Raw genomic sequence first — 22978 nt, forward strand, 5'->3', positions numbered from 1 at the left:
AAATGTGTACCGCTGTCCTCATATTGTCCTCATAAACTTTCAATAAAAAAAACGTAAGTTTCATATTCCAGAGCTTTCAGCTACATTTCATCCCATTATTTTGGCACTTTAGAATGTATTTTTGTTTTGTTCTTTTTGTTCTATCTTTACGCATTTTTATGCCTATGATACTTGATATGTAATTATGTTCTATTTTTGTGATGGATTTATTTTTATTATGTTTAATCTTCTGTCCTGCATTTTGAGCTCACCATGGCAAGTTCCTTCTAGTGTTTGTTATAAAAGTGATCGCTATCTCAGCACAACATGCTGTGGTCTTCATCAACAGATGGAGTTTTGCTCAGTTTGCTCAGGTGGAAATTCAGTTGTTTTCCCATTGCTGCATGATAACAAGTGGCCATTATCATGTGACAGTGATTCCAAGCATAGATCATATTTAAATACTGAACCATCACAACTGAATAAAGTTGATCCGCTGATGATGACCATTATAAGATTCTTTGCAGCAGTAACATCTGAACAACATCTGTAGCATATTGAGGAAGTGGATCACATGATTGAAAGTGGAATGTTTTGTTTTCTTTCGTATTTTTTTTTTTTTTTTTTTTTTGCTGTGGTTGCCTGTCATGGCAAGATGTTACCAGTGGAAATGCTGCTCCTGGTGTTTCACATGATATACAATGATGATTTTAATAAGCTCATTTAATAATCAATATTTGCAAGGAAGGCTGCTGCTCCTAGTTAGAAAATTGTGTTGTGCTGTCTCCAAAAATGGTCTGTATCCCTGATTCATCCACTCGCCCACCCACCCACTGCCTTCAGTGTTTAAGTCCTGCACTTTAAATGCTGTGTCAGTCTATCACAGCCCACGTCTATATTTTCAGTGTGGTAAAAGATTGACATTTCCTGGACTGGTAAAAACGTTACAAATCTATCGTCATTGGTCCACACCCTTAACCCTCAGCTTGCAGACGCAGCAGAGGAAGTAGGCCTGCATGCATGGCTGTAAAGGAGAGAAATGTGCTTTATTAAAGATTAAAGAAGAACTTACAAGCGCACATATCAATGATAATTATGTACTGTTATTGGTTTATACATTGTATGTGTTATCAGGGATCCTTAGTACCAGTTTAAAGACAAAATTATTTGGTGAATTGGACCCAATTGAATGTGCCTTTGAGCCTTTTTGAAAATACTGTTGTTCAAAGAGGAAGTGGTTTCTGTGAATATGAGAAGTGAGCTGTGGAAAAGCTTCTGATCAGTAAGGGGTCACAAAGTAAACAGGTGAGGTGAGCTTGTACAAATTGATTAATAGTCAAAGCAATTGGGCAACATCAAATTCAAATTGAGGGTTTGGTAATCCTTGGTAAATCGTTGTTATATCATTCTGCGTGTTTAAGCACAATTTGGCCAAAACATTTCCTCCAAATAAATCTGTGTGTACAACGTCTTTTGAGAGTTTTTGGCCTTTTCCAGCTGCTGACAGAGACTAAGTAGAACAAAATTTGTCCAATACTTTGTGTTTTATGACAGATTTCTGCAACACCAATGGCATTCCCATTAGCCTTAGTACAGGAGTACATTGTGTGTGTAATAAACAAATGTCACCATTCTTGTGTAACAAGTTAAAAATGCACTTTATTATTTTTTCCAATTCATTCTTGTGAATTTTATTAATAATTTAATGATTATTTTGAGTACTTTTATGTAATTTTATCTTAATTAGTTACTTTTATTTACTGTTATTTTATAAATTTTTCCTGTGGAAATCCATACCTCCTGGGCTTCCGTAGCTCCTCCCTTCTACCCCTCACAGTGCCGTTTTGCATTGCTGAGGGTAAGTTGTGTGAGAAAAGGCTGCCGTGACTGTAATATTTTCCTTAGGAATTTAGACATTCATGTTAGAATCTTTGGTGCGTATTATTTACTGTTGCATACTATTATGTTACAGAGCTGTTATGTGTTGTTTTGACTGTTAATATAAGTTTTACTGATGCTTTTAGTTTCATTTTGTTGGCGTGATTTGCACCGCAGCAGTCTGCCCTGTGTCATGTAATCTATGCAGCATAGCTTGCATTGCAAGTGTAAACTGCATGTTCGCATGTATAGAAGCAGAAGTGCAGAATGAAAGTAGACCAGAAGACAATTAATATATATATATATTAATCTCTTCTGCAGGTATGTGTTTTAAGATATACATTTTGTTTATGTTTAGTCACTCCATCCCCATGCAACTGTGTTACTGTAGCCACCAGGTGGCACTGTTTGTCCTCTTGGATGTGTTTTTGCTCCATTGTTTGGAAATTAAAATGAAAAATTAAAATTTACTGTATGTAAAATGTTTTTCTGTGAAAAAAGAGTACCTCTTGATAGATAACTGGTAAAATGAGAAATACATATTGTAATGTAACAGTGTTTTCATGGCAAAGGCATATATTGGAGGTCACTGGAATTTCCAGATGGATAAAGCTAAGCATTATGTAGCTTTAAGCATGATGAAATGCAGTAGTGATAATGTCTATTTATTCTTTTGTTCAGTGCTAATTAGACATTACAGCTCTTTAAACTTTACACAGCAGTTGATCTCTAGCAAATATTAAAATACACAACGCTTGTTTTAACATTTAGGTAAGGTCAAAAAGTAAAGTGAACAGATTCTGGGTTTTTTTGGGGGGCCAGGGGATGCATGTTATAACATAGCTATAACAGGCTCAGGGTTCTCTTCCTGTGCATTCTCTACCAGTTTATTTGTGTCAGCCACATCAGATTGGGACTGTTCATTGCTGAAGAAAAGTGGGTTTCCAAAGTTTGTCGACTTCCCAGGGAAGGGTAAGCGATGCCTTTTCTTCCTGAAGAGGAAGAAGGCAGTGGCTGCCACGATGGTAATTCCAGTCATGACCAGCACAACTGCCAAAGTGATGTAGCCATGGTGGTGACGATCAAGTCCTGTGCAGATTAAAAAATAGATGATGAGCTGCAAAAGAATTTTGCCACAATTATGAGTGAAATAAGTAAGATAAGGAGGTGTTGCGTACCAGCTGGTGATGATGATGGTGATGTCATTGGTGGTAATACTAGAGAGAAACAAAGGAAATGTGACAGTTGTACACCAAAAACTACAATACACGAGCCTGATAATGACCCAGCCTCACTTTGATGACAACTGCTTGTTTTTCCTATATAGTTTGTCAGTGTGGAAGACAACCGACACAGCATCTGGGAAGCCTCATGACATCCAGCCATCATGTCAGAATTTTTTCCTTCTCTTTCCTTTTCTCTCTCTACAACATTCTGTGACACTGGCCAATCGGAGCACACAGCACTTACAAGTGCACAACTGTAATGGCATAGTTAAAGAAGGATGAGGTTTTATTTCATTTCATTGAATGTGTAACCATTTGACTATCACCCACAGTTCATGAGTATTAAGACAAGTTAATGACAACCGTAGCTGCAACGTCACCCTTTGCACATATATGAGGCTAACACACTCACCCTCTTTCCACCAGCTGCAAGGGCACAAGACGGAGCCCATCTTCATTGCCAATTAAGAATTTAGTGTTCCAGGTTCATTCATGAAACTCCAATTACATATGCAAATATTTGTTGTCAGAGGTGTCAGTTGGAACAGCTAAGTCGGTCCCTGGCACCTTATTGATTATTTGTATGCATCACACAAGTCTTGAAAGCAAGAAAGCCATGAATAGTCAGGCACTGGTTTGTCTCTCTCATGGCAAGAACTTATGACTCTGTGATTGCCAATCTAACACAGTCATTCATGTCAAAACAGAAAAATGTTATGTTATTTGAGTCCACAGAAGAATAATTAATTTACCTTTGGGTGTTTTGCAGATATATGGTCTAATGTACCAGTGATCGCTTGCTGTCCATGTCCCACTTGAAGTACTAATCCTTCCATGGCTGCCAGAATCAGGTTCGCCTTCACCCCAGTTCGTGTAGTCCATGACTGTTCTGTCCAACCAAAACCACTCCCCTGGAAACAAATTATTTTTTTTTCTTATTTAGTAAGTCTCCTGATGTGCTTGTAAAATTATTTTAAACAAATTTTGAACAATAAAAAATAACAGTCAAAATGAACATGGTAATTATTTTTTCTTCATAAGCATAGGTTTTTTTTTTGTATATTCTTTTCCCTCTCTGTGGCTGAATATTTATTATCTTGAAAGACGAGACAATATGTCTGTACCTCTGTGAGTTTTGTACAGGCCAATCCAGAAAGAGGCCTGGCTGTCTTCAAACATTTTTGCATTGCTTTGAATGAAATCTTGCTCAGAGGGATCTTCAATGCTGGCCAGTGATCCACCTTCACAAAAGAAAAAGTCCATACTGAAAGCTACATGCATTTTAGCGAGAAGAAATGCAATATCTTACACAATCCACAGAAAGAACTTACCATGTCTTGCACAGCTGGCAGATGCGTCTGGCCAGGCTTTTGATTCTGTGAAAAATTTGTAACAGTAACCCTTAAATGGTAGCCAGAAATAACTCTGGCCTGTGTTCAATGTCTCTGGGTCTTCAGGGCAAATCCCTGGAAAAAGACTTGACTCTGTTGGTGGAACGTCTGTAAACGAGAGACAGTGACAAAGGGCTCAGCTAATTAGATCTTTTCATGCTTTCCTATGCAATGCACTGAAATAGACCCTTTATTTTATCATATTTTTTTTAAATAAAACGCATCTAAAATCATGTTCAGGTAAAGGCTTACAATCTTTATAATTAACATTTCTTAAAAGTGATTAAAAGGTATCTTAAAAACCTGGTGTTAAAACTGTTGGAAACAGTTGAGCACATGATGTATTCCGATGTTCACAGGCTAATAACTTAAAGTTGACATATGTTGGTATTTATGATGAGTTATTGGACGTACCTGTGGACTTCATACAAACACTGTTCATAGTCTGGTTACAGTAGGCAGTCTTCCATTTTCCATCCACATCCACGTAGACACAAGGTCTGTCTCTGCTTGGCTCATTTTTACCCCAGTGTCTAAAACTCATGCGCCAGCCATCAATATATCTGAAATACCCATTGGTCTGAAAGCAGAGATTGATAAAACTGCATTCAGCTTTATTCAACATATTTTTTAAGAAAATATGTGTAATGTTTATGATTTCTAAAGCAACATATTAGCATCATGGCTGTATAAATTGAAATCTCGGTCTTTCTGTCAATCCACAACCTTTGTCCAGACAGAAATGTTGGATCAACTTCAGTTTTGAAAGGATTACCATGGAATTTAGTACCATTCTTGGTCTTCAGAGGATGAATCCTACCAATGTCGGTGACCCATTGACTTTCCTGTTTCAGTTGACATTTTTGATTTTGAGTGAAATGTAAAGCCATTCATGTTCCCCAAAGGATTGGATCACACTAATTGTGATCCCTTAACTTTTCGTCTATCACCATCATCGGATCATAATTTTAATCTGTCCTCTTGGTTTACGACCAAATACTTTCAAAACTGATATCTTTCCCATCAGCCTCAGCCATATATGGTTAGTAATTTTTACAGTAGTTACAAACAGCGGTGAGTTTTGTTATGTTGTGCTCTTTGAGAGGCTCCTGCTCTGTACCTGCGCTTTGTTCATTCCAATCCACAGAGGAGCTTTGAGAGTCAAGGCCAGCAGCTCAACATAGGCCTGTGACCACTCAGTTCTCAGGCTAGTGAGTTTAGCACCATCATCTTCACAGTGCTTCTTGGCTGCATCCCAGCTCATTTGTTGAGGAACAACCTTGATAGAGTCATTAAGTATTCTGACATAGTCAGTAGAAGTTGTTGGTTCAGGAGAGTCTGGGAGAGAAGAGTCTGTGTAGGGTGAGAAATAGCAGGAATTTAGTTTCTCCATTCATCTTAATGTCAAGCACTTTGTTGTATAGATGCTTAGCAGTTACTATTTTTTCCATTTTCCTGAGAATGACTCACTCTCCCAATTCAAAATTGTTGTTTTTGAATAGGCTTGTGTTTACAAGTACCACATGTATTACAGTTTCACAGTTCATTAGCATACATTGATTTCACTACTGAAAAGTTGCACAGCAAATCATCAGTAGCTTTAGTACAATTTAGTTGGATTTGCACTCAGAGTTAGTTTGTGCTTGTGAAAGATGTAGCTCAGCTATTAGGGCAGCTGAAGTGAATGAAATGGGATTTCCTACATCTTTGATATGACACCAAGTTAGTCACTGCCTTAAACCTGCAATAACTTTAATGGCAAAGTTAGAATTTAAAGCTGGAATTTGCTGTATTGTTCTGTAGAGCCGAGGGTAGCTCCAGATGGGAGAGATAATCATCTGTAGGCTTATCATTACAAGCAACAACTTTCACATTGTCTTGTTGTTTTCACATTGCCATTTTAAACATTGTTACAGTAAAAATATTGGTTATAGCCTTTTTAATAAATCCAAAGAACTACTTAGAGCAAACATGCCGACCCTTACTACTACTACTACTGCTACTACTACTACTCCACTACTGTAAAATAATTTTAAACCACAGGGAATGTATCAAAGAGGAAATGAGCATGGACTCACCAACATTTCGATGACAGATATATCCATTGGTGTCATTGCAGGACTTCGGTATCCATTTCCCAGTAACACGATAAGGATTGGTATTGATCACCACACAAGTTCTCTGGGGAACCACAGAGAGACAAAGTGAGGAAAAGGGAAAACTGTGTCAGGATCCAACGTAATTACAGAGGCATGATAATACATCTAGTATAGTATTCTTTTTGGGACCAGAGCATACTTCTGATGGCAATAATATGTTGTTCTTGTTAGCTCATTTTGTTAGCTGGTCTGCTATCCCATGGGAAAAAAAAGAAATAGTAGAATATGTTTGGTGACCCCTTTTATACAAATGATGTCATTAAGGCCATCTCATTCATGTATAGGCAGAGTCAATCTTCTATCGTTGTCTACAAATACCAGTTTGAAAGGAAAGAAAGAAATAAAAGAGTCCTGCTGCCCAGTGTAAGGGTCTGCTGCACAGTAACTTCAAAATGCTGAAGAAAAACATTGTCTTTGTACTTAAGTGAGGAGCGTACAGTGGGAGGGCAGTTTTAATCATGCATGGCCAAGGGAGTTAAACTAATATGCTTCTTGCACAAATCTATTTAACTTTGAATTACCACCTTTTGACATGAACTAGTTTTTCAAGTTAACTATAATAGACCTGATGAGACCCTTAACCTTCCATCCTCACGTGATTGATAAATAGATACACTGACAGAAGAATGGAAGGATGGATAAGATCATGCAGCAATACAATATGATATTTATATATATAGTGTAATTGTATAATCTTCCCCCATTATATTGCCACAATTTGGAGCCTCAATCACATCCTGGAATTTTCATTTTTCCTTCAAATAATCAAATAAAGTTAAATTTGAACTTTACCGAAGAAAATCGAACACGGTGGTGTCCCTGCAATGGAGAAACAAAGTGTCACTTTTTCATACAAACACATTATCACGAGTGCTACCCCACATTACATTAAAAAACACACTTACTTTAAAACCCAGGTTGACGTATCGCCTTGGTTGCCCATCAGTCCAATAATAATCACCATTTAAACTGCGAAAACCAATCCAGAGGTCTGAAATAGGTCTGTCAGCCATTTGAGTCATCAGAAACACTGAAAATTAACAGATAATGATTGAAGGATGAGATATGTGTATGGAAGTTTTTTTTAGCCAAAATGTACATAAAACACAATATACGTGGGCCGTTTCAGTGGCTTTGTTTTTTCAGGAAACCCCCTCTAGTAACCACCTAGATATGTTTTACAATGTATAAACATTGGTCATTTGAGCATTTTAGATCTTTTTCACCAATAAGTGTGTGAACCAATGAACTGTTTTATTATAAGGTGATTATTGAACCTCCAGCCTCACAACCATCACAATCCCTCCATTTAAATCAGTCATAAGTGAGTAGGATTTATTTATGTAGAACCTTGTAAAGCAAAGTTACAAAGTACCTCACAGGATACAGATATAGACAAATAATCAACAAGCAGAATCAGTAATTCTAGGTTCTAGTAAGCCTGGTTGATAGCATTGATTGGATTTCTGGTAGTCATCTTTGTTAGTTGTGATTTCCAGGGTTCTGCTATAAATGGACCGCAGGAGATGAAGTTGATAAGATCGGTGGATATTTCACCAGAAAAAAAGATGCAAAACAAACCTTCCACATGTCTTGATGAAATAGAGGCCAAGTTTCCACCCATAGCTTGGCACTGTTTCTTCCCTCCATCCCATGTTAATTTCTGGTCTTTGATGATGGTGTAACACTAGAGGTGTGAAATTATAACCTACTTACTACTTTATTATTATTTATTTACAACTGCTGAAAATATGCCAAATACAGCCACCCAAACATGGTCCTAGTTAGTACATTAATACCAGTTCTACATGACAAAACAGCTTAATGTGATATCTTAAAAGAGCATTACATAAAAAATTCGATCCTAAAAGATTAACTTTTTCAAATCGAAGGCCGATGTCATTGCAAGCACGGTGAACTGCATCTGTGTTATTCCAGTATTTATTTTATCCATTCAACACAACATGCTTAAAAGCCAAGTGACCACTGACCTTAGAGTTAAATTTTTTCCAGTGCGGTGGGCAGCCACCTTTAGGGGCCATTGTGGGTGCCACGGTGGCATTGACAGGGGGTGAGTCCCTGCGTTTGCAAATGGAGCCATGCTGATACCCACAATTATAGTCATGCCAGAACCCTGTGAACCAATCCAAGACAGGGAAATCAGCAGCTGTATTCTCAATTAAAACTAGGTGAGTATGTTTGGCTGTGCTGTAAACACTTTCTCCAGTTGCTCCTCTGTTGTATTTTTGATGAAGTAGCTCAATGATAGTTTGGTTTAGTATTAAACTGCACTTGCTTATACTATGGAACCACAAGTGTTGTCCAATTGACCAGGACTAAAATTTTAAGGATTACAACTTTAAAGCTTTGTTGACTTTTCCTTTTGCTTGTGTGTCAGTGTGAATCATATTTCTGTTTACTCACCATTATACTGCTCCATGACAACGCAGTTCTCATCATAATTCTTGAAATCAGGCTGACCTTCACTCCATCTTTGAAACACCACTTGAGAACCATCCATCCACCTTAGTGTAACACAAATCAATTGAGATTTTGCCCTAAAAACTCATTGTGAAAACATTACTAGCGTAATGACAATACTGATTTAGAAATTTAGAAATTTATACCAAACTACTTGATCAAACAACTAATTCAGACACTAGTTCTATCACATTTAGAGTATGGTGCTGTCATCTGGTCAAACACAACGCAAAGTAATCTGCACTAATTACAAGTGGCGCAAAATAAAGCTGCTCGTATAGCTCTGAATTGTCCATATAGAACTAGTAGCACAACAATGCATAATCAACTAACTTGGTTAAATGTCAAAAGTAAATTACACTATTTGCTTGTATCTTTCATAAAGAATGTTATTGTGTATAAAATCCCTGAGGTATTCTATCATAAATTGACATTCTTTTCTGATTGACATCAGTATTGTACTAGGCAGGTATTAGAGGGGAGATTTAGGCTGCCTCAATGCAGAACAAATTTGATAAAAGCAACGGTGCACTATCGGGCAATGCGGGCATGGAACTTATTACCAAGTTTTTTAATTTCAAGTTGTAATAGGAGCTGCTTTAAAAAAAAGGTTAAAAATGTACTTATTTACATATGGGATACCTTGAAGGAACTGTTGTTCCTCTCACTGCCGATATGAGCTTTTCTAATTAGTTGAGTTATCGCGTGAGCGGAGAGTTTTGCTTTTTGTTTATACCTTTCTTTTCCTTTTCTTTCCTAGTGCTGTTTATTTTTATGAAATCAAGAATTAAATAACAGAGCTACTTGTATGAAATGATTGTTGGTATGAATGTATGGAGTGTATTGTCTGTAATTTTATGTTTAAGATGAAAATATTGTTTGAGAATGTAACGTGAGGACCCCAGGAAGAATAGCTACTGCATATTGTGGTATCTAATGGAGGATCCTAATAAACAAACAAACAAACAAACAAACAAACTGATTCAAGTCTAAAGACCGAAACTGTATAAAGTTTGTTCTTCTTCCAGGTTTAAATGTTGAAGACAAAATACAAATTTGCAAGATGGTGGTACAAGATAACAAGCTCATTTATAGCGAATAGTAGCTCTGCCATTACTTTGTACTGTCTAGAATGAAAGCCTTTTCCTTCAGATCCTCAATGGATCTGAACCATGTCATTTCTTGCAACAGTACCTTATCAGTATGTTTTAGCTGGTGACATACATGTTAGATACATTTTATACTTATAATAATGCGGCTTTGAAATGTCTTTATCCCAAAAGAAGGAAGTTTTCTCCTCAGACTTTTTCTGTCGTTTGTACTTCATTGATACTCACTCAAATGTTCCATCAAGTTCTGCTGTCAGACCTATCCAGTATGACCGATAAGTTTCCGATATCTACACACAGACAGGCACATGGTAAACCAGCGGTACTTAAATTGCAGTTTGTGCTGAAGTTACATGCCATGGTATCTATATTTTAGTTGTTCTTTGCTTTAATTGTGTAATGAAGTGTACATGTCTCTGCTTACCCGTTTCCACAAAAAGACACCTTCAGCTTCACTGTTGATAGTTACCAAGTCACTATGCCTCTTTTGGCAGAAGTGACGAGCTTCTTCCATGGCCATCAACTTATTGTTAATATAATACTGGTTTCCCTTCCATTCTAGCCACCCATCTGAGGTCTTATTGTAGTCTGAAAACATGTCAGAAAGATGTAATACGTTAGTTACATCACCAAGCCCTCCTATTTCAACAACAAAAATATCTGGCATTGCCTTACATAATGGCCCATCTGACTGTTACAAGAACAATCCACCTGAGTGTTTTCTGGTATGCAACCGTATCGTAAAGGCAGCTAAAACTATGTGATTGAGGTTTAAAGGTTGGTCATCACTGTGAACACCTTTCATAGGAACTGTAAAGCTTCGCAGCAAGATCTGTGAATTATTAAGAGTAATGGAGACATTGTTGTTTGATGGAGATATTTCTCATGATTTCTTTAGTTTAGTTTTTACAAGTAACTTTTCAATGCTGAGAGCACCACAAATGAAATACGTCTAACTTCTATTTCACTATGGTGGTAGCACAAATTTTAGAAAATGTCTCTAAAGCTGGGCTTCATAGCTAGATACTGCTAGAGGTACTTAAGAAAATGTGTGGTTTAGATAAACTATATAAACCGTCACATTTTAGAGAGTCATCTTTAAATTGAAATGATTACTGTACTGCAAATATTAAATGAGAGATAGTATATGAAAGGAAGATGTTTTTAAGATTGGGGCTCCATTTAAAGAAAGAATAGGGAAATGCTGTTTATTCCAACCCAAATTACATTACAACTCATCTTAGCAAAAAATGGTGTCAAATTTGTTGTTAATATTTTCATATCGTTTTAAAGATAAGTGCTAAGCTAAGTTTAAGTTTCTAGCTAGTAGCTATCTAGCCTGCAAAATGCCGTTGTCAGTGGATTTTTTCCTCCCTTGAATGGTTGTTTAGCAGCTTGTTCAGCAAGACAAGGTGCAACACAAGATGGCTCCATGCTTGCAGGTACAGAGGAGACATCAGCTAGAAGGCTCAAAGTCTGAGGTGCTTTTTGTTCATTGTTTCAGACTGCTTTGTGGTTGTTAGTCAGCTGTCAGTGCAGAACTCTATGCAAATACAGCTTAAGAAGAATTAATTTGCTAAACTGCATGTAAAAAAAAAACTGTATACCACTTAGACTGAAAAAACACATGAGGTGCTATAATAACAAAGAATTCTTCTTCAAAAGAGAGCACAGGAAATCTGGATGATCCAGCATGAAAAGCATGCATTTTGAGTTCAGTTACATTACATAGAATACATACAATTGTGTAAAAAAATCGTGTATTACCATGTGGTCACATACACATTCCCACTTACCAGGTGCGGCAGGTTGTGGAGGTGGCTTTGGAGTCACTCCTGTGAGAACATAGACAGAAGATAAATGTATGTAGAATACGTTATTAAGGTGATGGTGAGCACCTCTGGTTTGAAATTTCATACACCCTGAACACACATGAAGAAGACATGGCTGGGGAAAAAAGTAATATTGCTCCTTCAACACAAACCAATTAAATTTTCTTTTACCCATGTAGCCAAATGGCCATGCTTTACCTGCACGGATCTGACACATCCATCCAAGACTTTTCTCACAGTGCACATCGTTCCACGACTTGCTCCAGCCCCACCTATATATTAACAATTCAGCACAAGATTCCACATTGTTTTTATTGTTTGGCTCTCCGTCCTTCCAGTGTAGGAAATTTACCTGTAAACAAAAGCGAAAGATGAAATGTGCAATGAAAAACTGATTTTTATTTAAGGTGAACAAATTACAATTGATAGATTACTCAACCACTGGAGAAAGAGAAAACTTTTAACTCACTGGAGATCCATCGCTCCATACGTAACCAGTGATCGGGTCAGGAGCACTAAGTCCAATCCAGACTGAATCATATCTGTAACGGACAAACTTATATTATGATGCAGCCTCTGTAGAATGCTTGAAGAACAAACCTTTGCCTAATTTTATAGCTATCTGATGATGCACTGTCCTCATTGTCCTCAATTATTTGTATGTATATTCTATTTGTGTGTAGCATCACAGGGCGACAGCTTTGCTTTTCATATTGCAGCCTTATGTTATAAAATGACACTAAATAAACCTTAATTTTGTAATTAGCCATTTACTATAACAAGATTCTCTGCCAATAATCATGCTTACTAACTAATGTTAATTTTGACAGAAGGGACAAATTTCCAGCTCCTCGAAAGAATGAGAATGGTGCAGCTAATGTGTTAGATGGCGACATTTTGTCAAGTGCAGCCCTAATTGTATGAGACCGCACCATGCTGTACCTTTTTTGCAGTTTTAGGTCAGCAGCGCTGTGGATGCTGAGCAGGTCTCCTCCAATGGCCCTGCAGTAATCTCTGGCCTCGTACCAGGTCTTCTTGTTAACAGATGGCCCTAGATACAACTTAAACACAAGGCAAGTAGTTGAGTCTCGTGTGTCAATTTAAGAAACACGTAAATTGATGCCTCTGAAGACACAACAACATCGTGTTGAATAGATGTCTATGGAGATTGGCTAGTTAAATTGTTGCAACTGTGGCTGTGTTTTGTTGTGTGTTAGGTTTTCAGTTTTTTTCCTCTCTGTGTGAGAATAAAACAGCCTGTCATTTTGGTGAAAAATACCCTAGACGATTTCCTTAAATGAATGTTGATATTCTGACTATATTATATGAAATATGATATTTCTCTTTGGTTTGGTATGTTGTCCTTGCCCTCCCCTATCATTCACAAAATAATAAATAATAGAAAAAGCCATTATGATTCAACAACAGTCTCAGGCTTAAACTTGAGATTTGGTTGAGTTGAAGGATGAGTTTGCCTCTTGTTGTGCATTAGCCTTTCTTAGACAGGGCATAACCTGCATTACTTTGTGGTTCGGTGAGGACAAAGGATTATCACATTCTGTTTATTTATGTTTTACACAGTGTTCCAACTTTTTTGGAATCAGCTGTAGATGTTTCACTCATGTTAAACTGTGTTGGCTCTTACCTTATAGCAGTAGTTTCTTGACACAAGAGGAGTCCAGCCCTCTGCACACTTGGGATGGGGAACAGTTGGCGGTACAGGGGTTAAATCTGCCCCCTCTGCCAGGTGTTTGCAGATGTATTTTTCCTTATTGGTGCAGGGTAGCACGTTCCAGAGGCCAGCAAATAGCCCAGTTGTCATGGCAACACAGCCCTGTTGGTGACCTTGCATTGTCAAGGGAGAAATTTTGAATGGTCAATTGGGAAGTCAGTTTCTGCCACTTGTTGCAGAAAGGAATTCTAATTTCTCCATACCTGGCATTTCAGCGTTCCAGTGAGTAAATCTCACTGCGTTTCCCTGGGTCCACTTAAAGTAATCAATGTCTTTCTGGTTTGAGAGGCCTAACCAGAAGTATTTCTCTGGTCTCAACCCCACCAAGCTGACAAGGAATGCATTATCCACCCTGGAAATATTTAGTAGGATTGCAGGTTTTCTTACATCAGTGAATGATTTACAATAACAAAAGTGTGTATAATAAGCCTAATGGAGCCCGTTACATTTGCATCTCTAAAATTCAGTATGTTATTTTTTAGTTTGCTCAAACTACTCAAAATAATTGTTTTTACCCATTTGAAACATCAGCTAAGTAAGAATCTGAGCTCTTGCAGTCATCTTTGGCTTCATCAAACGTCTTTGTCTCTGTCCCTACAAAGTAGCAGTAGGAGCCGTGCCTTTTCCAACCCTGGATTGTTGGAAATCAAAATTGGGAAAATATCATTAGGTTGTTGTCCCAACTATGCATTTGCATGCATTTTACAGAGAACAAAAAGTTAAACAAAACAAAATGACCATAATATATCTGATTTACTTTTAAATGTTCCTTGACTGAATATTTCACAGCATACTGAGATATCTGGCTCTCACTTTACAGCATATGTTTTTTTTAGAGCAAAAGATGCCAGTGTGTACTCATGAGCCTGATTTTTTTATGGCTTAAACATCCTACTTCAATAGCTTCAGTAATTCAAATATAATAGCATTTTAGCACAATTTGTTGCATCGCCCAGTTTTCAATACTGTATATATATGATGTCTTCTCCAGATATTTATGCTGGATCTGTTAATCTTGTGTGATCCAACTTGTTTCCTTCTTGAAATTGTGTATGTGTTAAATTTACAGTAGAGGTTGGAGTTCAGGGCTGCCACTAAATATCATCTTCTGCTTTACATTTAAATGTATTTAGTACTAGATACAAAATTTGACCACTACATTTTGAAGTACAGCACCCAGATCTGTATGACAACACTTCAGCTTTGGGAAATAAAACATTATAAAACAGATACATTTTTTGAGAAATTAGAAAGAGTAAAGTTCACACACCGTTTTGCAGCCTATATTCTGCTCCACCTCATCTCCGGAGGGTTCAGAGGCGCTCAGCTTCATACAAATAAAGCCATGCTTGTCCTCACACACACGGTCTGCCCAGTTCCCATTCTACAAGGAAGAAGCACAGTAAAATGTTAATCTGTGTGGAGACTGGATGTACTGTCAGGCAAAATACAATGTATGCCATCAAACAGAAAGCCTGTTGTTTTAAATATGTATGGAGTTATCATCATAGATACATATTTAAATTCAACAAATATGTATGCATCCAAACATTGCACACCTTTTTGATCATTGAGCTTCTTATTCTGAGGCCTTCACTCTTTTTGGAAGGTTTTCTATAAGATTTTGCAACCTGGCTGCAGGCATTTGCTCCCCATTCAGCCACAAGAGCACTAGTGAGATCAGCTATAGCTGTTGTTCAGGGTCAGGTCAGGGCTTTGTGCAGGGCAGTTGAGTTGTTCCACACCAAACTCAAAAACCAAGTTTTGTTCGACCTTGCTCTGTAAAGAGGGGCGTTGCCGTGTTGAAACAGGAAAGGGTCTTTCACAAACTGTTGCCACACAGTTGGAAGCACACTGTTGTCTAAAATATCGTTTGCTGTATCATCGAGATTTCCCATAATTTGAACTACAGAGCTAAGCTCAAACTAAGAAAAACAGCCCCCAGAGCAAAAGTACACAAAAGTGTGTGGATTTCCATGTGCTCTGATTCAAAAGTGTATTTAATAAAGTGTGATACGTGGCGCCACAATTTGCTGGTTTGCTTTGAGGCAGTTTAGTTTTCATCACGGGACAAATTATGATGAAGATTTGTACCATACTGACATGGTGCTCCATACCTCTCCCCTGATGAGAACACAGTCTTCTTGGTCAGTGGAGACAGCAGGTTCCCCAAACTCCCAGCTGGTGAAGCTGACAGTAGAGTGGTCAGTCCAGTCAAACAGACCCTCTGTCTTCCTGTCATTCAGTCCAATCCAAAGCTCATCAGTGGACGCTGCAGACATGGGCAGAAGAAGTTATCTTTCCTTCAGTTATCTGTCGTTCATCCTTTTTGTGGTGCTCTGCTTAACTTGTTATGCTTTCCATTATTTTGTGCGTCAGTTGTAGTTAGGTGTTTTATATTGCTCAAGTTTAAATGTTTTTTGGGGAAATGCTTTCTTCGCATATAAAAAAAATCAGGACTAAAAGTCCTGAGCCTGCAATGCTCAGGACATACCAGGAAAGGAAACTGTTGCATGGGTTGCTGTTCTCAGATCCATATCACTGGAGGGGCAAGTTGTCTAAGATTTTGCCAAAGGGTGGCGCCAGAGGAAAGGCTTGTGCTCTCAAAAGAAGTGTGTTTTTTGCCATAAAGGCTTTCTTTCAAGCTACACTGTGTTTTTATTGTCCTCACATACCATAGCCAAGTTGAGAGATGACAAAGCTTTGGTCCTCCACATTGCGGATGCTGACGAGGTCCCCTCCTTTTTTGCGGCACTCTCTCTGAGCATCAGGCCATGTTTTCTGAGTCCGATTGAGGTAGAAGCAGTGGCCATTGTAGGGAATCCAAGGTCTTGAACAAAATCCTGTCTCAACATCTGATCATGAGAAGAACAAAGAAGTCTAATTACTGATTCTCTTAACCAAAGACAATACAGTAACTGGTGGAAAGCTTTTCTATAGAATCAAGTATATATCTTTCTTTACCTTCAGTAGGAGGCACAGCTCCTTCACTGTAGCAGATGTACCCCAGTTTCTTGGTGCATGTTGAACTTTGCCAGGAGTACTGGACACCGCCATTAGAAATTGCACAGTTGTGTCCTGGATTAGGAAGTGGATGTCCTAAAACAAAACGAAAGTTAAACCTGACATATTGACACAGACTCGTGTCGGTTCTCAGATGTATCACATAGTCTTTAAATTCTCACAGAATTTATTTGTGGCACCCAAACAGACTATGGTATTATCAAATGTCATCATTATAAAGTCAGCACTGTTGCAGGCCTTAAAAAGAACTGTAATACAAATAGCAAAGATAGTGGTTGACAACAATGGTAGAAATGATAAAAAGAAGAATATGAGTTGAAATAGAAAAAGTTGAGCTATAAAGAAACATGTCTTTTTTTGAGTTTATGTCTGCATGCATGTAAACTCCATCTTGTAATGAATGAATGCATACAGTGATACATGGCTTCATTAGGTGGTAATGGTGATGATCTCCAGAGCAGTGAAGATTCATCATGTTGAAAATTAGTTTAGCAGCGGTACATGTCATATATATCCTTTTTCACTGTGCAGTAAAATGTACTGTTCGATGAAAAAGGAGGTGTTGTAATTATGATTGTGTGATCAAAATGTGCACATTATTTTACACATTATGTTGACCAGATTTGAATGCAATCAGCAAGGATGGCATCCATTTAACAAATTCAGTTACTGTAATGTAAGTCAACATTGGATGTATGCAGTAGAAAGTATAAAAGATGGAATATATCAGAGATGCAGTAATCTTAGCATTGTCAGAATAGCAACACACAGTAATAAATTGGAAAAAAAAACTTACCTGAGTCCCAGTTCAGGTAACGGTAAGGCCTCCCATTAGACCATTGCCAACCATGTTCTGGATCCAGGATCAGCCCAGTCCAAAGCTTGTCCCCCTGTCCCCTGCCTGCTGCCTGTAGTAGTACTGTGAGTGTGTTTGTGTGTGTTTAAAAAAAAAAAGGCAAGAAACAAAAATTATAAAACTATAACAAGGTAAGGCTCAAATATAATAAGGGGTAAGGCTCAAACATTAATCACCTGACTACTGTCATGAAAGAAAAGTATCCATGCACACATTTAAGTCTAGCCTATCAACATCCATTATGACTAATGATTTGTTAGCACAGACTGGATCACTTTTACATGTTTAAGAAATGACAGACGATGGCTAATTTGAAAACACTGCTCAGCTCAAATGCATGCTCCCTTTATCACTAAATTCAATACAGAGTCAGTGTCACCTTACCCATGACATAAGCCTGCTCGTGAGGATCGGTGATACTGAGCAGGGAGGCGCTCTGCTGTTGGCAGCTGGTTTCAGCCTGAGACCAAGTCAGAGCTGACTGTGTGTTGAGCTGATAATACGCTCCTGTTACAATGTGTTTGCTCCAGTGTTCTTTGGCTGTGAAATATACATAACAAAAATACGGCAATGCATTTCCAAATGAAATCATTTTTTCACATAACCTCACGTTTAGTTGCTCCCTTTTCCTTTGAATGTCAGAGGCTGACTTTAATGTAAACTATTGGTAGGTCCTAAATTAATTAATTCCCTGCTTATAGGGTCATTATAATTCCTGAGAGCCTGCATTATTCACTCCAGTGTTAATCAGTTTACACTTAAAAATCATGTATTACAACTATGCACTTCTCTCACTGCAATATGATAGAATAGGTAAAACTCTGGTTCTCACAGGCAGTACTCACAGTTAGTTGGACAGTAGCCCCAGAGTTCATGGTCATATTTTGTTTCAATCGCACACCAAAGACGCTTTTTTGAGGAGTCAAACATTGTGCAGGATGAGTACCACTGATCTTTGTACAGGAAGGGAAACATGCAGGTCCTGCCATTTGCATTTCCTCCAATGGTGTAAAGTTCTGAAAGGCCAAAACGAGCACAAAAGAACAAAGAATAGCTTCATTATTTTCTGTCTGTACCTGTAGCAATTTGCATTTTGCATTGCAAAATAATTAAAATCTGTCCATTCAGTGGGTCTGTTTTATCTTTTTTCATACTTTGATTTCCAGAGATAGACAAGACTCTCAATTTAAAAAATTACAATAAGCTGCCAGACTAATTCCTGGTTATTATCCCTGGTTTTATGAGTTTGGACAAACAGCAGTGTGTTATACTTTACCCCTGTATGTTCTTGCGCAAGCACCCCTTGATGTCCCTGAAATTGTGAGGTGGTTATTGGGTCCTATTGTTTTGGAGAGAACTGCGGTGTTATCTGCAGTGAGTTCAATGTAAAGCTCTTGGTCTTTGAGGGCGAGCACGGTTTCATTTTTGCATTCCCACTTTTGTAGTTCACTTGTCTCATCACAATCGTAGAGGGTTATTTCACTGCCCACACTTTTCCCCTGGACTCCCAGGCACTTTTTTTTCCAGGGAACCAGAAGTCGGTCACCAGTTGTCCAGCGAATGTCGAAGCAGAAGTCATGTACTTTAACCAAACAAAAACCAGTGGCCTTGCTACTTAGTTGAAATGTTGAATCTGTCGAGAAAAATAAGTATCAATACACAGTTCTTATGATAGACTGCAGAAGAAAACTGCATCTGAACAGTTGTAGTCTATCATCAGAGATGTTTCAGTTTTGTCTAATTACATTTTATATTACACACACAATTTTATGAAATTGACAGAATAAACAGAAATGTAATATGTAAACAAATCATTTCTTCTTATTAGAATCATAATCAATATTGAGCTGTAGCAAATCTACAAAAATACACAGTGTTTGGTATATCAACCAATTTGCTCGACATACCTACTTTGCAAAACCCCACAAATCGGAAACATTATAATACTGTACCATCTGAGGCCAAACATTGCAGTGTTTGGATGAGGAGCACAAAGGCTGTGCAGGTTATCTTCATTGTTAGTAGTCTTGCAGCAGAAGATGTTATCCATGCGTTTCACACAGAGGATATAAGACAATGACTGTGGAAGGAAGGGAATCTTAAAACCACTTGGCCCATCCTTACACGTCATGTCATCATGACTTCTTTAGTTCTTTTTTAATGAATCAGCGTCATGTATCCGAATAATTTGTCAACATTTTCTGATGAACATGCCCCCCCGATCCGAAATGAGAGCAGTTGTGAAACTGTGAAAAGTCTTGCACAAGTTCAATGAAATTGATCACAAGTCAGAAAATGATGAGATTCCATAAACAAGAGTTAAAATAAAAGGTACTATACCTTTGAATGAGTTAGAAAAAAAATTGACAGTAGAGTGACAAAGAAGCTGGATTCACAAAAATACAGACTAGCTATCGAATTAGTTACATTGTGCTTCATGTCAGGAGGAAACACAGCGTCACCAGTGACACTTGGCACTAAAGTGCCACTAACTTGAAAGGACCATGTCCAGGAGGCTAGCTCAGCTGACACGACCAAACACAAACATCCTTTATAAGTTTTTGTCTGAACCTCGCCCAACCTGTCGGGTCCCGATGCTTCCTGTTGGGCTCGGGTCGCGTATCCACACTCTAGTTCTCATAAAAGGTACAACACGGTAGTTAATCTAGTAATCACACACATAAAGTCCAGAAGAGTAAAAGTAGGAATGCACGATATTGGATTTTTGGCTAAATCAGATTTGCAAGCTTCATCCTGCAGGCCAACTGAGTCTTGAACTCCTGAGCTATCAAGCTCATGATTATGTCACTTTACTTGTACCACACTGGTACACTTAACCTGCATACTACTTTTCTATGTTACTGCCTGTTTGCATTTCTGTGTATATACATATATGCACACCTGCACACATCACATTATTAACATACAGCATATTTATTTTACTACTTGTTTACTGTCTACATCCTGTTATAACCAGTCCATAATACTCTTAATAAGTATATACATTTACTACATCACTGCACAACCTGTCTAGATTACAGTTCATTCATTTTTGTCTCTGTGCCGCAGTCTACCACAGTATTGTTTTTAGTTTTGTTAGATTTAGATTTGTTCTGTTACATTTTAAGTTATGCAACTTTATGTCCTATTTCTTAGATTATCTTTTTTTACTCTTTTTTTAAATTGTGATTTTCTTCTTGTGTATTTTGGATGAGCATTGTTGGACAGAGCCTGACAACAAAGAATTTAATTTCCAACTATGTCACTGTAATATTTGTGAATATGATGAATAATGAACTTTGCTGGATGTGTTGCATCATGCTGTCTCTTGTTACAGAGTGTCCTGTGGCAGATATGCACATACTTTCTGTACCTTATGGGAAACAGACAGTGTGTATATGCTGAGAATACTGTATGAGTGATGAAAAAGTTGAAAGTGCTACTGTAAAATATTACTTTGCTTGCATTTTGTTTGAGTAAACGAAAAGACAGAGAAGAATAATGAAGAGTTATCACACTAAATGTGTGAAGTCAGATTTCATTTCTACCTCGTTTTGATGCTGATTTTATACAGTAACAAGTCATGTTTAGCCAGTGTTTTATTGTGTTCGAGCTCTAAATACGTTTCTACAGAGAAGACGTTTCGGCCTGTCTCACGCTCGTCTGACTGGAACAATCAATACATGTGGCTACACAGGCTGCATTAAGACTTGTGTTTAATTAAGTGTCCCACTTGTTCTGAAAGTGGCTCAACAAAAGGGTAGGTCGTCGTTGTTGATGTTCTCAGAAACAGCAATCAGTAATCTCAAACCAGCTGAGGTGAAAGAGTACCTACAGATAATTCTCCAACAATGGCATGTGTGGAGTAGTTAAAAGGTGCCAGTCAATACTTGCCTGGGCACAGATTTGGTAGAAGTAAGAATGTCAGTTAAAATGCAATGAAACTGTGCAACAGAATGTTCAAATGAAACCAACTAAAAACCTACGGCTGGTGGCAGAACACCATTGTTAAACAATATGAATTTATCAGAAGTCAAAATATCAAACAAGCAAAAATTTTGTCAGAGAGAAAACACTGCATATACAACAGCAGGCCCTTTGGTAGAAAGTGTTTGTCTATGAATCTACCGTTAACTTCCTTGTTTGATTTTGCAACCATATGTAAAGACAGACAGACAGAAGCAGGTGTGACTCAAATTGCAGCGTGAAAGCCAGACATGATTCACATCGATTCTAGAGAACAGAGTGTTTTAGCTGTGCGAATTTGTTCTTTACTGGGTAAAGTATTGTGCAATATTTACCAGAAAGCAGAAACCAATACAGGTTTGGTAAAAGAAATAAGTCAACTAGGATGAAGTGCAGGCTCACAAAATGAGGCAGTTAGACCAGGCAAACAAACCCAGAGGGCTAAAGATGCCGACTCGCTAAGATAACCTCAACCAATGGATTACGAGAAGATGGCATGAGGCCTGATGTGATGACCTGGTGGTGCACCTTGCAATTAATTAGGTTACCTGGCAGCAGACTGTGATCAGTAACATGATTGGGTCTACAAAGAGCATCCCAGAGAGTCTTTCTGAGGTAAAGATGGGGAGGGGTTCACCACTCTGTGACAGACTGTGCTTGCAAATAGTGAAACAATTTAAGAATAATGTTTCTCAATGCAAAACTGCAAAGAATTTGGTGATTTCATTGTCTACAGTGTAGGTGGACATCACTGCATGGACTCTGGAACTGTGAACACAGTTCATCACTGCAGCCACAAAGCAAGCTGAAACTCTACCATGCCACAGATCTGGAAACACCGCAGCCTCCTCTGGTCCTGAGCTTATTCAAGATGGACTGAGGTGAAGTGGAAAACTGTTCTGTGTTCTGACAAGCCAAAATTTGAACTTCTTTTTTGAAATCATCCATGCCACGTCCTCCAGGCTAAAGGGAGAGGGACCATCTGGCTTGTTTTCAGCACTCAGCTCAAAAGCCAGCATCCATGATGGTACGGGGTTGCATTAGTGCACATGACGTGGGTGACCTGCACATCTGTGAAGGCTCCAGGTGCTAAACTGGCCTGCCGGCAGTCCCGACTTGTCACCCATTGAAAATGTTTGCCGCATTACAAAACGTGAAATGTGCCTGAGCGCATCCTGTTGGACACTGATGAATGACTGACGATGCTGCTCCTGTTCTGTTAATGTGCTGCTATCACTACAAACGTCCTTCCTCTGAAAACTGAAGAGACTGGAGATATCTTGGCCACTGCCTTTGAGCTTTAATCGAGGCTCAGCTGAACAACTTAGGCTATAGTGAATCAGGT

At 38.2% G+C, this 22978-nt stretch overlaps 1 protein-coding gene across 1 annotated transcript; it reads right to left on the reverse strand.

The window, feature by feature from the left end:
- LOC121614699 (macrophage mannose receptor 1-like) lies at positions 1–19720 on the reverse strand. Its single transcript, XM_041948704.1, has 31 exons — positions 19620–19720; positions 18944–19300; positions 18513–18683; positions 18052–18207; positions 17608–17730; positions 16752–16886; positions 16463–16642; positions 15905–16059; positions 15058–15171; positions 14303–14418; positions 13991–14139; positions 13701–13900; positions 12998–13116; positions 12525–12597; positions 12254–12407; positions 12020–12058; positions 10648–10811; positions 10452–10513; positions 9058–9158; positions 8625–8767; positions 8215–8320; positions 7539–7663; positions 7426–7452; positions 6553–6655; positions 5595–5827; positions 4889–5054; positions 4415–4582; positions 4208–4324; positions 3836–3994; positions 3036–3074; positions 1–2946 (listed from the first exon to the last, which is right to left on the reverse strand). Exons 1-31 carry the CDS (start codon positions 19681–19683, stop codon positions 2690–2692), a joined length of 4275 nt encoding a protein of 1424 aa, XP_041804638.1. The 5' UTR covers positions 19684–19720; the 3' UTR covers positions 1–2689.
- Positions 19721–22978: the final 3258 nt, after the last annotated feature.

The sequence above is a fragment of the Chelmon rostratus genome, chromosome 12, assembly GCF_017976325.1.
Source record: "Chelmon rostratus isolate fCheRos1 chromosome 12, fCheRos1.pri, whole genome shotgun sequence".
NCBI lineage: Eukaryota > Metazoa > Chordata > Actinopteri > Chaetodontiformes > Chaetodontidae > Chelmon > Chelmon rostratus.